General features: G+C 44.2%; 1 protein-coding gene across 14 annotated transcripts in view; it reads left to right on the top strand.

The window, feature by feature from the left end:
- The window catches only part of LOC140426973 (myotilin-like), a 467,248-nt gene extending 455,501 nt beyond the window's left edge, over nt 1-11,747 (top strand). For all 14 annotated transcript variants that reach the window (XM_072512314.1, XM_072512317.1, XM_072512312.1 and 11 more), the window contains 2 exons: nt 9,329-9,462; nt 10,293-11,747. In XM_072512314.1, coding sequence (XP_072368415.1) covers nt 9,329-9,462; nt 10,293-10,450 — 292 coding nt within the window. In that variant the 3' untranslated portion in view covers nt 10,451-11,747. The remainder of the gene's footprint in view (nt 1-9,328; nt 9,463-10,292) is intronic.
- Nucleotides 11,748-15,608: the final 3,861 nt, after the last annotated feature.

Raw genomic sequence — 15,608 nt, 5'->3', positions numbered from 1 at the left:
TGGGTGCTCGGTATTTTTCTGTCTGCATCTATTGAGTCCTTCTACAGGATCTCCCTTATTGTAGCCCACCGCATCTAGGATCGCTGCATTCATTTCTTGGAGGGTGCCTCCTCCTACATTTTGTGGGTCGGGAAGGGCTGCCATGACTGAGGAGTCGAGGCTCAAAACTGTGAACATAACTTGCACTTTTTCGTCCAGGCCATACATGGTCGCCTGTTGCTTAACTTTCGCAAAGTAATGGTGTGGGTCTGATGTGGGTTGGAACGGTTTGATTTTGTCACACACGTCCCTTAATTGGGTGACGGTTAATGGGGTGGTGTACAGAAAATCGGGTCTCCGTTTGTTGTGGCCCTGTGCTGTGAAGTGACAGGGTCCATGGGGTTGTGCACTCTCTGTGCAGTCGGGGGCGGGGGTGTTTTCCTTTTCTGGGTTTTATCTGGAGTACATGCTCCATGCACATAGCGATGGGCAGTTTCATTTAACTTCTGCCAATCGGGGCCATTTTCCTGATCTAGCTGGGGTCCGAATGTATCTTGGAAACCATTTTGTACTGAGAGCAGGGATAGCAGGTCTGTAATTTGCTTTTGGCATTTGGCGTGGTCCACCGAACTCTGCCTTTGTTCCGTGGTGGAATTGTGGCGTGCTCGTAGGGCTGCCTTTAAATCCTGACATTGCATCTTTAATTGGTCGACTTGAAGTTCTGTCTCTTCTCTTACCAACACCGCGCGTTGCGTGTCTTGGTAGGCCTTATCGTACTGGGAGTGAAAGCTGCTTAGGTGAAAGAGACAAGATTGGTGTGCCCGTTTGACATCAGCCATCTCCTTGTCCTTCGCTGCTAACTGCTCTCGGAGTTGTTTATTAATTTTCTCGCACTCGCTGACGTCTCCCTCACTATTCTTCTCTCTGTCTCGAATCTCTCTGCGGAGCGTCTTCATGACCTCCTCTGTGCCTTGCAATTGTGCCAAGCAGGACACGATTGCCATCGGCTTACGAACTTTTCCTAAACTCTTCTTATGAATCTCGGTCAAGTTATCCCACCACCAAGACCGGTTTCCTCATTTGCGCAAAATTTGTTCCAAAGGGGCCACCCTTTCCCTTTTAGATACTTCCTAATTTCCTCTTCCCATATGGGACACTGCTCTGCTCTATTGATCGCTGCAACCTCGAATTCCTGGGGATGCATAAGGCGTTCCATTGCCTTCATTGCCATTTCTACTGTAATCTCTGGGTTTCTACTGTAAATTTGGAACATGGGGGAATAAAACGGTGATGCAAACACGGGTATGGCTTAAGCTATTTTCCGGTCTACAAAACTCTCGACAGTTTTACGCAACAAAATATATCGAGGTTACCTTATATCCCTTGTTAGTACGCATGCAAATTACACACTTCCGAATCTTGGAGGTTTAATAGATATCGGTCTTACGCTAGTGGTTTTTACTTTTTCCAATTGGGTTTCTAATTCAAAGTTGGCTTCTCTCAGAGTGACAAAGTCACTTCTAGGTCGAATCCCGTCAGATGTCGCCAGTAATGTTGCTATCTTTTAATGGCTATAAATATGGCGATTAATAAGGTCGCCTTTCTTAATCTTAATTATGATTATGCTTTCAGAGTTGCCAGGTATCTCTTGATACCGCCACAAGGTTCAACCGAATACCGATCAAAGAGCCAATACACCAGTTAGTTAGTTCAAAGTCAATGGTACTTTATTTACACACAGTATGATTTACTCATGCACAATAACACTACAGGCTAAACTATGTCTATCACTAACACCTATACTTAATTTCGGGTGCCCACTTAGGTAGAGGAACAGTGGCTGTTGTTCGGATCTGAGGCTCTTGGGTTCGAAGAGATAGCAGGAGTATAGTTATGGTCGTCTGTCTGGTAGTGAGCATTGAACTTGAACTTGCTTGCTTCTGGTGGTGCAGGTGGAAGGGTCTCTCCAGTTGAGAGCCGATTCTCTGGACCTGGTATTGGGGAATGAGCCCAGCCAGGTGGTAGATGTTTCAGTAGGGGAGCATTTCGGTAACAGTGACCACAATTCAGTAAGTTTTAAAGTACTGGTGGACAAGGATAAGAGTGGTCCTAGGATGAATGTGCTAAATTGGGGGAAAGCTAATTATAACAATATTAGGCGGGAACTGAAGAACATAGATTGGGGGCGGATGTTTGAGGGCAAATCAACATCTGACATGTGGGAGGCTTTCAAGTGTCAGTTGAAAGGAATTCAGGACCGGCATGTTCCTGTGAGGAAGAAGGATAACTACGGCAATTTTCGGGAACCTTGGATAACGAGAGATATTGTAGGCCTCGTCAAAAAGAAAAAGGAGGCATTTGTCAGGGCTAAAAGGCTGGGAACAGACGAAGCCTGCGTGGAATATAAGGAAAGTAGGAAGGAACTTAAGCAAGGAGTCAGGAGGGCTAGAAGGGGTCACGAAAAGTAATTGGCAAATAGGGTTAAGGAAAATCCCAAGGCTTTTTACACGTACATAAAAAGCAAGAGGGTAGCCAGGGAAAGGGTTGGCCCACTGAAGGATAGGCAAGGGAATCTATGTGTGGAGCCAGAGGAAATGGGCGAGGTACTAAATGAATACTTTGCATCAGTATTCACCAAAGAGAAGGAATTGGTAGATGTTGAGTCTGGAGAAGGGGGTGTAGATAGCCTGGGTCACATTGAGATCCAAAAAGACGAGGTGTTGGGTGTCTTAAAAAATATTAAGGTAGATAAGTCCCCAGGGCCTGATGGGATCTACCCCAGAATACTGAAGGAGGCTGGAGAGGAAATTGCTGAGGCCTTGACAGAAATCTTTGGATCCTCACTGTCTTCAGGGGATGTCCTGGAGGACTGGAGAATAGCCAATGTTGTTCCTCTGTTTAAGAAGGGTAGCAACGATAATCCAGGGAACTACAGGCCGGTGAGCCTTACTTCAGTGGTAGGGAAATTACTGGAGAGAATTCTTCGAGACAGGATCTACTCCCATTTGGAAGCAAATGGACGTATTAGTGAGAGGCAGCATGGTTTCGTGAAGGGGAGGTCGTGTCTCACTAACTTGATAGAGTTTTTCGAGGAGGTCACCAAGATGATTGATGCAGGTAGGGCAGTGGATGTTGTCTATATGGACTTCAGTAAGGCCTTTGACAAGGTCCCTCATGGTAGACTAGTACAAAAGGTGAAGTCACACGGGGTCAGGGGTGAGCTGGCAAGGTGGATATAGAACTGGCTAGGTCATAGAAGGCAGAGAGTAGCAATGGAAGGATGCTTTTCTAATTGGAGGGCTGTGACCAGTGGTGTTCCACAGGGATCAGTGCTGGGACCTTTGCTCTTTGTAGTATATATAAATGATTTGGAGGAAAATGTAACTGGTCTGATTAGTAAGTTTGCAGACGACACAAAGGTTGGTGGAATTGCGGATAGCGATGAGGACTGTCAGAGGATACAGCAGGATTTAGATTGTTTGGAGCCTTGGGCGGAGAGATGGCAGATGGAGTTTAATCCGGACAAATGTGAGGTCATGCATTTTGGAAGGTCTAATGCAAGTAGGGAATATACAGTGAATGGTAGAACCCTCAAGAGTATTGAAAGTCAAAGAGGTCTAAGAGTACAGGTCCACAGGTCATTGAAAGAGGCAACACAGGTGGAGAAGGTAATCAAGAAGGCATACGGCATGCTTGCCTTCATTGGCCGGGGCATTGAGTATAAGAATTGGCAAGTCATGTTGCAGCTGTATAGAACCTTAGTTAGGCCACACTTGGAGTATAGTGTTCAATTCTGGTCGCCACGCTACCAGAAGGATGTGGAGGCTTTAGAGAGGGTGCAGAAGAGATTTACCAGAATGTTGCCTGGTATGGAGGGCATTAGCTATGAGGAGCGGTTGAATAAACTCGGTTTGTTCTCACTGGAATGAAGGAGGTTGAGGGGAGACCTGATAGAGGTCTACAAAATTATGAGGGGCATAGACAGAGTGGATAGTCAGAGGCTTTTCCCCAGGGTAGAGGGGTCAATTACTAGGGGGCATAAGTTTAAGGTGAGAGGGGCAAGGTTTAGAGTAGATGTACGAGGCAAGCTTTTTACGCAGAGGGTAGTGGGTGCCTGGAACACGCTACTGGAGGAGGTGGTGGAAGCAGGGACGATAGTGACATTTAAGGGGCATCTTGACAAATACATGAATAGGATGGGAATAGAGGGATACGGACCCTGGAAGTGTAGAAGATTGTCGTTTAGTCGGGCAGAATGGTCGGCACGGGCTTGGAGGGCCGAAGGGCCTGTTCCTGTGCTGTACATTTCTTTGTTCTTTTGTCTTTGTTCTTTGTTCTTTGATTCCAAGAGAGTGAACACATAGCGGGGGTTCCTTCTTATTTTTGGGGGGGCTTTGCGCGCTTTTAGGCGGGCCTTAAACTTGGTCCCAATTAATTGGGCAGCTTCTTGATCACTGCCATCGATCTGAGCCAATAAAGGGGCGGGTGCCTTGATGGCTGGGCGTGTCCTAAGTGGCCGTTGCCCTTGCTTTGTTTGTATCTTCTTGCTGGGGTAGTGGCGCCGGAATGTCTGGGACGGTATCGGCTACCTGAGCACGAGTCTTTTGTTTATCGGAGATGGGCCATCAATGTGCAAATCGGCCGAGAGTTTCGGTTCTGTCTGCAGTCTATCTTCTAAATGCACATTCAGGCTCTGTGCCTGCTTGTTACTTTGCATTGTGCAATTTTCCCTGTATGCTCTGCGAGTGTCCATTTTATATGCTGAAAGTGGCCAACCCAGATGGCTACAGTTCCTTGCTGTTTGTAGCAAACATTAATGATCTAGACATGAATGTGGGAGGTATGATCAGTGGGTTTGCAGATAGCAAGAAAATTGATAGTGTGGTGAATATTGAGGAAGAAATCCTTCGATTACAGGACGATATAGACGGGCTGGTCAGAAGGGCAGAACAGTGGCAAATGGAATTTAACCTTGAAAAGTGTGAGATGATGCATTTTGGGAGGACTAACAAGGCAAGCAAATGCACAATAAACAGTAGGATGCTCGAAAGTACAGAGGACCAGAGGGACCTTCGGCACATGTCCACAGGTCCCTGAAGGCAGCAAGACAGATAGATAAAGTGGTTAAGAAGGCATATGTGATCCTTGCTTGTATTAGCCAAGGCACAGAACATGAGCAGGGAGGTTATGATGGAGTTGTATAAACTGCTCATCAGACCACAGCTAGACTGCTGTGTGAAATTCCACTCACCACATTACAGGAAGGGTGTGATTGCACCAGCAAAGGTGCAGAGGAGATTCACCAGGATGTTGCCTGGGCTGGAGAGTTTCAGTTATCAAGAGAAGCTGTTTAGGCTGGGGTTGCTCTCCTTAGAGCAGAGTTGACTGAGGGGAGACCCGATTAAGGCGTACAAAATTATGAAGGACATAGATATGGTAGATAGGAAGAATCTGTTCCCCTTAGTAGAGGGGTCAAAACCAGGGGATGCAGATTTAAGGCAAGCGGCAGAGGATTTAGAGGGGATTTAAGGAAAAGCTTTTTCACCCAGAGGGTAGTGAGTTTCTGGAACTCACTACCTAAAAGGATGATAAAGGAGGGGACCCTCACAACATTTAAGAAGCATTTAGATGAGCACTTGAAATGCCATAGAATACAAGGCTACGGACCAAGTGCTAGAAAATGGGATTATAATAGATCGGTGCTTGATGGTCAGCATGGATATAATGGCCCAAAGGATCTCTTTCTGTGCTGTAAAACTCTATGACTCTATGATTATAGGCCCAACCTGCACAATCTTTCTTCATATAACAACCCTTCCATCCCAGGAATCAACATAGTGAACCATCTCTGAACGACCTCCAATGCAAGTATGTTCATCCTGAAATAAGAGCACCAAAACTGTATACAGTACTCTATGTGTGGTCTCATCAAGCCCTGTACAATTGCAGCAAGACTTCTTCAATACACCATTCCACTTGAAATGAAATGAAATGAAATGAAAATCGCGTATTGTCACAAGTAGGCTTCAAACGAAGTTACTGTGAAAAGCCCCTAGTCGCCACATTCCGGCGCCTGTTCGGGGAGGCTGTTATGGGCTCTTGCAATGAAATCCAACATTTTATTTACTTGCTGCACCAGTATGATAACCTTTTGTGGTGTTCATGAATAAGGACATCCAGATCCCTCTGTACCACAGCTCTTTGCTGTCTCAGCCTCCTGAAATAATATTCTGCTTCTCTATTCTTCCTTCCAAAGTGGAGAACCTCATATTTTCCCACATTATTCCCAGCCCCATTCCCAGTGCCCCTCAACTTTCATCAGTGTGGCATATGGGTGTGGACTAGTACTGGTTATGAACCTGTACCTTGTACTTCCAACCTGTCCAGTATCTGTGAGGTTTGACCAGCTTTTCAAGGACTGCTGGTTCAGTGCCCCATAGTCTGAATGAGGGATCCTTTTAAAAGGTAAGTTCAAACGATCTCACCCCTATGCCAACATATGCCCCTATACACATCCCCAATGGATCTTGATACCCTCCATGTCAACCTATGTCCATCCACCCCCCTCAATGGCCCCTTGTATTCTCCATGCTAACCTATAACACTTAGAAGCCTATTCACCCAGTATACACTCTGTACGGAACCAATGACACTTATAGTAACAATGGCAAGTGTGAAAAAGGTTTTTATAAGTCAATTTTTCATAACTTTCTTTTCTGTTTCAATAAACATTGTACAAATGACAAAATTGACCTAGCAGAAAGAGCTCTCAATCAATACATGTTTTTCCCTGTTTCAACAGACTAATGGATGTCTGGGCTCTCAGTTAAGCCTCAGTATTGCGTAATGTTTATTTACACAAGATAACGAGATATCAAGTGCTTGTAATTTCTGCTTTTGATAATTTAAATGTCTGGATGATTGACACTTCTATAGGGCTGTAGCAAAAGCATTTACTTGAAGAGATTTATGAATGAATGACTGTTTTGAAGCCTTTCCACACGGCATTATAAGAGGGCATGGATGCCATAGATTAGCATGGATGATGGGGTGGATAGAGAGCTACGTGTTGGCATGGATAGGACATGTGGAGTGTGCAAGAAGGTGAGGGATAGTGAGGGCTAGAGTGCCAAGTATTAAATAAAACAATGGGATAAATTCCCAGAGCACCAAGGCAGGCCCATCTTGGCATTCCTCTGCTTCTGCAGTTGTCTCCAAACTGTTTTCAGAGGTGGGGGGTGGGGGGAGTTGAGGGGGGTTGGGAGCCAACTCCAGTTAGCACCCGTCCCCCGGAACAAATATCCCACCTTTGCAAGCACTTTCTCCTGGGGCGGGTGCACTGAGCAGGACATTTCCTGACTCCCGCTGTCCATCTCTAGAATGAAAATCCATCCCATTTTCCCAGTGCCCAGAATTCACAAACAAATCACCTGACTTTCCGGAATCCATTTTGAGAGGGCACAGGGTCTATTATTCCATGTTGCTTTCTTTTTTTAAAAAAAAGTACAATTCACTGTGCAATAATTTTAACAGGCATGAGCCCGTTCAATAGATTGTAAATAGTTAAGGCACCAGCACTAGTCCATGTGCCATTCTACTACTTACAGTTTGCCAACCTGAAAATTACTTGCTTATCCCAACTTTGTTTCCAAATAGTTAGTCAATCTTCCACCCGTGCTGATATATTAGCCCCAACACCATGACCTTTTATATGGCATTTAACTGAATCCATTTTGGAAATCCAAATACAATGAATCTACTGGTTCTCTCATATCCACCCTGATTGTTATATGTTCAAAGTATTCCTGTAACTTTATCTTATGAAAAAGAAAGCGTGAGGTTTGTCAGCTTATTTGACTGCATTATTGTTGGATGGTGGCAAATCCCCAGGACCTAGTAAATTTTCCATCCATAGTTTTAAAGTGTGCAGGTGAGAACATTGCAAATGCTCCAACTATAACCTTCTAAAGTTCTCAGGTATATAGAGTTAGGTCACAGATCCATCATAATCAAGGGTCTTCTCCTCTTCCTGTGTTCCCAGGTCATGCAAAACTAGTGGGCCCCATGGAGACTGGGGCCTCAACCTTAACAAAAACAGTTTATCTTCATATGTGTATTTCCTTCTACCAGACAGCACCTTAGTGAAGCTATGCTATACCCATTGTATTAATTCAACATCCTTCCCAAAGTGGGGAGCTCAAACACACACTGCACTCCAAATCTAAGATTCATCATAACAACATGTTGATTTTTATATTCTATATATCATGCAATAAAACCCAATATTGCATTTTTTATTATAGAGGTTCTGCTTTTAATATCCCATGAACATGAGCCTGAACCTTTTTTCCGCCTCACTCAACTTTTTATATTCACAGTGTAATTAATGGTCTTTTTTTAACCTCGCATTAACAAACATTGAAATTCATCGGTCACTGTTTTTGCATTTCCTACTCCTTTCCTACTAGTTTTTAATTCAATTTGCTGTCCTATCCTTAATTTTATGCCTTTAAAACATAATTTAAAGTTTTGCTGATTTTCTTTGGTTTCTGCCAATCTACTAAAATTATGGCAGAGGTTTGGGAGAACCACTGCAGAAATCCTACACCAAGTTCTTTGACAATAGGTTTGCAACTGCATGGAGGCCACAAGGGTGGTTGCTGTCGAAGTTTAGTGTGTAGAAGTTTAATCTGGCACAGTAGGAATCCCCCATCTTAGATTGAAGTTAAAGCATATCAGTCAAGCAGACAGTTGAAACTAGGAGGGTAGAACTTCCCTGTGCTTGAAGTTCCCATTCCAGAAATAAGTCAGGAGCTAGTTCACCTGTGGAAGATGCAAAATGCAATGAAGAGAGGCATACTGGTTTCCATATGAAGTATGGTGTTTCTGAGCCCAATTGGTGGGGTTCAAGTCAAGGAAGCTGCCTGGACCATGCAAAAATGGGTCTTGTCTTAATTAATCATTCAAGATGGGCGCCCTTGCTCAAAATATATCTAAGACAGACGCAAATATGGTGCGCAGCCGCTGTGGACAGGCAGGTGCGAGAGATGAAACACAGTAACGCTTTCTCTGTTCACCAGAAGGGTGGCCTCTCACAGATTCCATAAACTCAGTACCAGAGGACATCAACTCGTGCAACATAGGATTGCAAATATCAGGATTGCAGTGACAGGAAGTTTGACCTCTTCGTGCCTAAAATGGAAATGTTTTGCATTTTCCAGCTATAACCTCCCTTACTTCAAATGGAAAAATATATATCTTTGACCTTTTACTGTCTGGAATTCAATTAAAATGATTGCACATGCTTTTAGTTGGAACTTATGTTGAGGTTTAATTTTTGTATTGGCAGCCTATACCATAGCAGCGATGGTAAAGTTGGCCTTGAAATTTTCCCAGTCGATAAAAGTGATGCTGGATGGTATACTGTGTCTGGCCAAAATGAAGCTGGGTCAGCAATCTGCACAGCAAGATTGGATATCGCTGGTGAGTTGCCTTCAAAAACACCTTGGAAATTACGAAGAACTTAGACAAATCTGCACAAACCCTTTCTGGCTTTGCTCAAACTCAGTTTTCTGCAAATTGCTTCCAAAAGATTATTTGTCAAAATTGGCTTGCTGCCATCCGTGTTCAGGGCAAATCAATTTAGTAAAGGAGGCATCAACCAGGCATTAGGCCCTTAATTTGCAAGTACGCATACGAACAAGTCCATGAGACCCTGTTACTTGCTATTGAGAGGGGAGCATTGAGGGGTAGGGAAGAGGCAGCAAAGAAGATGGTGCTTATATTTGCTCTCCAAGATGTTCTCAAGGGTAGTGGCAGTTCCAGAAGACAAGAGTGAGGCCCGTTATTGCTGTTGATGAATGGTTAAACCTGTTGTGTGCAATTCTGCATCGCTTGGAGCTGATGGAGCAAAGATGGGGGGATCATACATGGAGATTGGTAGGGATGCGAACAAGGACATAAAAGATGGAGGTTAGAGAGTGGTAGAACTATTAACAGCTGCAGAAATACCATTCTGAATAGAAATCCACAAGGTCTAGTCAGCTGGCATTTTGAAAGCACATTTGGAAATGACTTGAGGGGTGAGTATTTCAAAAGGTGGACATAGAAGAGTGTTAGGTAGAAAGATGTGGCTAATGAAGGACACAAGGTAGTGGTTAGGGGTGGCCTCTTCACTGATCAAGACCATGGGAGTGGAGGGGTCATAGGAGTTGGCAACAAAACCGCATTGCTTAGTTATAGCATCAAGTCATGATTTGTAAAAATAACTTTAGGTCAAATTCTAACAGTCATCGTTTCTATTTTCCCAACAGCTTGGCCAGTGAAACAAGTTCCAAACACCAAACCACTGAAGGTGCGGCCAACATTTACCCGCTATTCAGTGCTTAATGGTCACGGGTTCCTAATGGACTCAGGTTCCCAGTATACAACATCATCATACCCTGGCCTAGTAGAAAGTGACGAACTGTGATCGCATTGTACTTCATCTCAACTGACAACGTTAATTTTTCAGCTTATGGAATGTAGTATGTTTTACCTGCATCTTTCTGTACACTAAATAATTAATTAATTCTGTGTATACATTTACATTTAGTTGTAAAAATGCTACAGTATACATACTACGTGTTGCACATTAAGGTTTATTAGTTCATGTACATACACTTCTGATATGCATCTTAACACAAAAATTATAAATTTACTACATGGATGTAGTAGTTCAGCTTAGATAGATGAGAAAATAATTATATGAAAGTAAATAAGCAGAATAACACGTGATTTTATGGTGTTCTGCCTTGTAAGTGTGGCCGTGGTAATGGATTTGAGTAAAAAGTAAAACTAGGCTTGTATATGTGAGTTTGCAGCAAATAATTTTTGCAGGTTGGATGGGTGTTTAGCTTTGGGAAGTACTATAACTGAAAGTGTGGAGCAGTAAACCGTCAGCAATGGATGAAACTGCATTGTTGGAACATTACCAACTGTGCCTATGATCAGTGCTGTCGGACACTAAAACCTAATCTTCTGTGCAATGATGACACTTCTTTACAGTCTTTGACATCTATAACTAGGGTAAGAGCTCCACTTACCAGAGTAAAGGCATTTGTCTATCAATTCAGGCATGCAGACTGGGAAAGGAGCTGACACTAATTCTCAGTACAACCCAATGTTCATCGAAATGAGTCTTTCTGCAAAATTGATAGGTTGCATGTTATTGAAGGGTCTTATCCCAGAAGCAAATTTAGTATTAAGAATATCAAGCTGTGTATTCATTTGCTTGACTTCCTGTGTGTTCACAAACAATGCTTATTTTACAGCCAATTTGCCCTAGAAGGTAGTATTTCTTTCAGCTGTGAAGGGGGGAAATGATCCATTCAACACCATTACCCTTTAGGTAATAAAATACTTCAATTAGTGAAGTGATTGCTGGTAATTACTGTAGACAGTTTAAAATAAGCTGGTTAAAATACAACATCATAAAGTGGCCTACAAGTCTACAAAGAAAAGTATTTTTATTTTACTGCTATTCTTGATGAAGTGACAAACGATCCCTGGTCTGCAGTGGTAGTAATTGTAATTGCTTTTAACTCATTCGCCATTCTGATTCCTGGCTTTCCATGTTGTTAGTCAGTATCAGAATCACAGCTTTGCAGAAGAATGGCTGACAAAAACAAATATCTTCAGGACCTTGAGTTAATTAAAGAGATGGAATGTTTCTTTTTGCAATTTTTAAACTTAATTGATCAATAAAATGATCCAATATTCAAAATTGACTTCCAAAACTGCTTCAAATTAATTAAAGCAACCACATGCAAACTATATAGTAGTGCAACTGGTGAGGTTCCATTTCAACATAAGAGGAGGTCATTTTCATCTACTTTTGAGAAGATATTTAACTGCTCCTCATGAAACACGGAGAAGAATTAGAGACTATTGGCTTGTGAAACATATGGGCGCGATCCTCCGGCCACACTGCGCCAGAAAAGCAGCTCGCCGCAGTGCAGTGTGGCCGTTGAAAGCCAGGAGACCCACTCCTGGGATCTACCCGGCTCGGAACACCTTGCGAAATTCAGCACAATCCTGCTGTGAATCCCGCCCACAATAAGTGGGATCACGTTTTGGCAAATCTGCATATTAGAGTGAGGCCGTAAGCCTTACTCTAATGTGCAGATTTCCAAGGTACCTGTGGCTTTGCGATTCAATACCTTGGCCTTGGGGACTTTGGCGAGTGCTGTTTGGTATTGGTCCCCACAAATGGAGACCAGGTGGTATGGCACTTGTGGGGGTCTCCAAGGGTATTGGAAGCCCCCAGCTCCATGTCCTTTGGGCAGGGTGGTGCCCTGGCATTGCTATTGCCACCTGTGTACCCTGGCATTGCCAAGGTGCCCAGATGGTACTTCCAGCTGGCAGGGGCAGTGCCAGGTTGGCACTGTCAAGTTGGCATTTTTATGCATCAGTGATTGGGGTGGGGTTTCCTGGTGTAGGGGTTGTAGGGGAGGGCCAGGGCACCCTCCCATATTGGGGGGGGGGGTGGTCAGGGATTCTTTTGTGGGCCTCAGAGATTATTTTTAAAAAGGCATCCCGATCTCTCACTATAACGGGGGTTCCAGCGGGCAGAGCTCCCCATTGTTTAAAAAAAAAAGAGGCTTTGTGAGGCCTTTTGGGAAAATCATACCCATAGTCACCTTTTGCTACAAGTCATTCACAACTACCAGTTATGTCCACATCATTTTCTCAACTGTTCAGGGTTATCTGGCAATGCATTTTGCCACCACAGAGTTCCTGCTTTAAATTCCACTGTGGCTATAAGAGGAAGAGGATCTGCTGAAAGAAATAGACCGTGCTGGAGCTGTAGGCGGAGCAGGCAGAAAGAGGAGAGCTGAAGAGATCCATACTTTCTCAGAGTTTATAGACCCAGATTAACTACCTGCACTTTTCAGAGAAGTGCCTGAGGATGCTGTCCTTCTGCGGTCAAGCTGCGACAAAGTTGTGTTGCCTCCTTCAACAAGGCCTGTAGCCACCTATCAGAACTAACACATCAGCCCCCTGGTGCAATCTAAGTCACTCCTTTGCCTTGACTTGCAATGAAGGAAACATCAGTCAATCTGCAATAAACCCTGACTTTCAGCTCATTACTGAGGAAATAGTTTACTTTAACAAGCAATTACATCACTTTACCAATAGAGACCAAAACAGCAGGAAATACTGATTTTGTACACATTGCAACCTTTTCTCATGTCCAGGACACCAATGGTTGCACACATGTTGCTCAGAAGACCCTGCTGCCTTCAGAACTTGCCAAGGTTTTCATTCTATTAATGAAGTTGGAAGCAGGATAGAGAAACAGGGCAGGGTTGCCTGATAGCTGTAATCAAAGTAACCATTTTAACACTGAAGAGGAATGATGTCATTGAGGGGCTAAAGCAGGGGCCTTGAAATTGGTAGTGCACATTGCTTGGGTACTTTTGGTGCCTTTAAGGGACCAAAACACTGTTCAATGCAAACTTCTGCCACAAGTGGTGCTGGTTGACACCTTGCTGAGGGTGTGTGTTTAACAGAGTGGAATAGCTGAAACAACTCACTGTGTTGTGTGGCACGACCACTGTGCTAAATGGGATAGATTTCAAACAAATCTAGCAACTCAGGACTGGGCATCAACCCTGTTTCAATGAAGAGTGTTGGAGGGCACACCAGGAGCAGAACCAGGCATACCTAAAAATGAGGTGTCAATCTGGTGAAGCTATAACACGACTTGCATGTCAAATAACACAGCAACAAGTGATAAAGCTAAGTCATCCCACAGTTGCAATCATGAAGCTGCCCACAGGTTGGAAGCAGCAATGCAGCAGCTTGGTGAAGCTGACCTGAAAGACCAACTTTAAAAAAATACAGGATGGTTGACCGTCTTTCAGATCTGTTACTCGGTCTGGTGCCGTTTAAAAACCTAGCCCAGACTCCCCCCTAGAACCCAGGCCCCTGTGTTTGGCACTGTCTGTACACCCCTCACCAGAGCCCTGAGTATAATGTGGGAACTGGGAGATTATTCACGTTGCTCGTGAGAATAGAAAGTTTTTTAAAAGGCATGAAACTTCCAAATGTTGATGTTCAGAGACACTTGGGTGCACTCATACAAGAAGCACAGATATTTAGCATGTAGGTGCAGCAAGATATTAACAAGGCAAATGGCATATTCGCCAGATTGCCAGGGGGGTGTAAGAATTAAGGCTTACTACAATTGGTTGGGCTTTGCTGATGCCACACCTGCGAAACTGTGCAAAGTTTTTGGTCTCCATATTTAAGGAAGATACTTGCACTGGAAGTGGTAAAGTGAATAAATTGAACCTGTACTCTCTGAAGTTTAAAGAATGATAATTGATCTCATTGAAACATACAGGATTCCAAAGGGGCCTGGCTAGAGGTTGTTTATTTTGGTTGGGGAATCCAAACAGTTTCAGGATAAGGGGTCAATCATTTGGGACTCGGGAAATTGGGAATGATCATTAGACAAGCGTGGATACCTCAGAGGATTGTGGGACTGGAGAATGTTACAGACATTGGCAGAGGCACAGCTATGGAGGGATTAGAAGACAAGGATGGGGATTTTAAAATTGAGCCATTGTTTGACCAAAGAACCAAAGTGGATCAGGGAGCAAAGGGATGATAGGGTAATGTGACTTGGTGCGAGTTGAGACACAAACAGCAGAGTTTTAGAAGACATCAAGATTTCAGAAGGTGGCCTGCCAGGAGTCTGTCGAAATAATCACGTCCAGAGGTCACAGAGGCATTAAAGAGGGTTTTAGCAGCAGATGAACAGACTCATGGATGAAGTCCAGTGACGTTACGGAGGTGGAATTCATTTTCCAGTGGGTTTTTACTGGGACTGGGAGACCAGTTTCCAGGATTCAGTGTGGTTTTCAGGTTAGAAAATTGACTTTGGCCGGGATTCTCCATTTGGGTGACTAAGATTCCTGTGCTGTGGTGCTAGGACCGATTCACTCTCACTTGCCATGCAAATTTATGCATGGCGGGGAACTCCCAGGATTCTGTTCCAAATCCCGCTATCGAGCCGCCATTTACAGTGGGTCCGGTGGCTGGCCCCCTTCCCGCTGCAACACACATCCTTTTTTTTAATATATTTATTCCAATTTTTCAACAGATTTTCAACAACCCCCCCCCCCCAACAAAAAGAAAGAAACAAGAACACAACAATCAAAAATTATATAAACATTATACATTGAATTTCCCCCATATACAATAACCCCCCATATGACATTTAAAAGCACCAATAGGGAAGCCCCCCCCCACCCACCCAAACGCGCCCCCAAAAGACCCCCCCCTCCTTCCCCCCTCACCCCCCCCCCCCCCCCCCAGCCCCTGGGTTGCTGCTGCTGCTGACCTCCTCCTAACGCTCCACGAGATAGTCTAGGAATGGTTGCTACCGCCTGAGGAACCCCTGCACAGACCCTCGCAAGGCAAACTTTATCCTCTCCAGCTTGATGAACCCTGCCATGTCATTGATCCAAGCTTCCACACGAGGGGGCTTCGCATCTTTCCATAATAGCAAAATCCTCCACCGGGCTACCAGGGACGCAAAGGCCAGAATACCGGCCTCTTTCACCTCCTGTACTCACGGC

This window comes from Scyliorhinus torazame, chromosome 7, assembly GCF_047496885.1.
Source record: "Scyliorhinus torazame isolate Kashiwa2021f chromosome 7, sScyTor2.1, whole genome shotgun sequence".
Lineage (NCBI taxonomy): Eukaryota > Metazoa > Chordata > Chondrichthyes > Carcharhiniformes > Scyliorhinidae > Scyliorhinus > Scyliorhinus torazame.
This window is presented reverse-complemented; position numbering and strand designations above follow the sequence as displayed.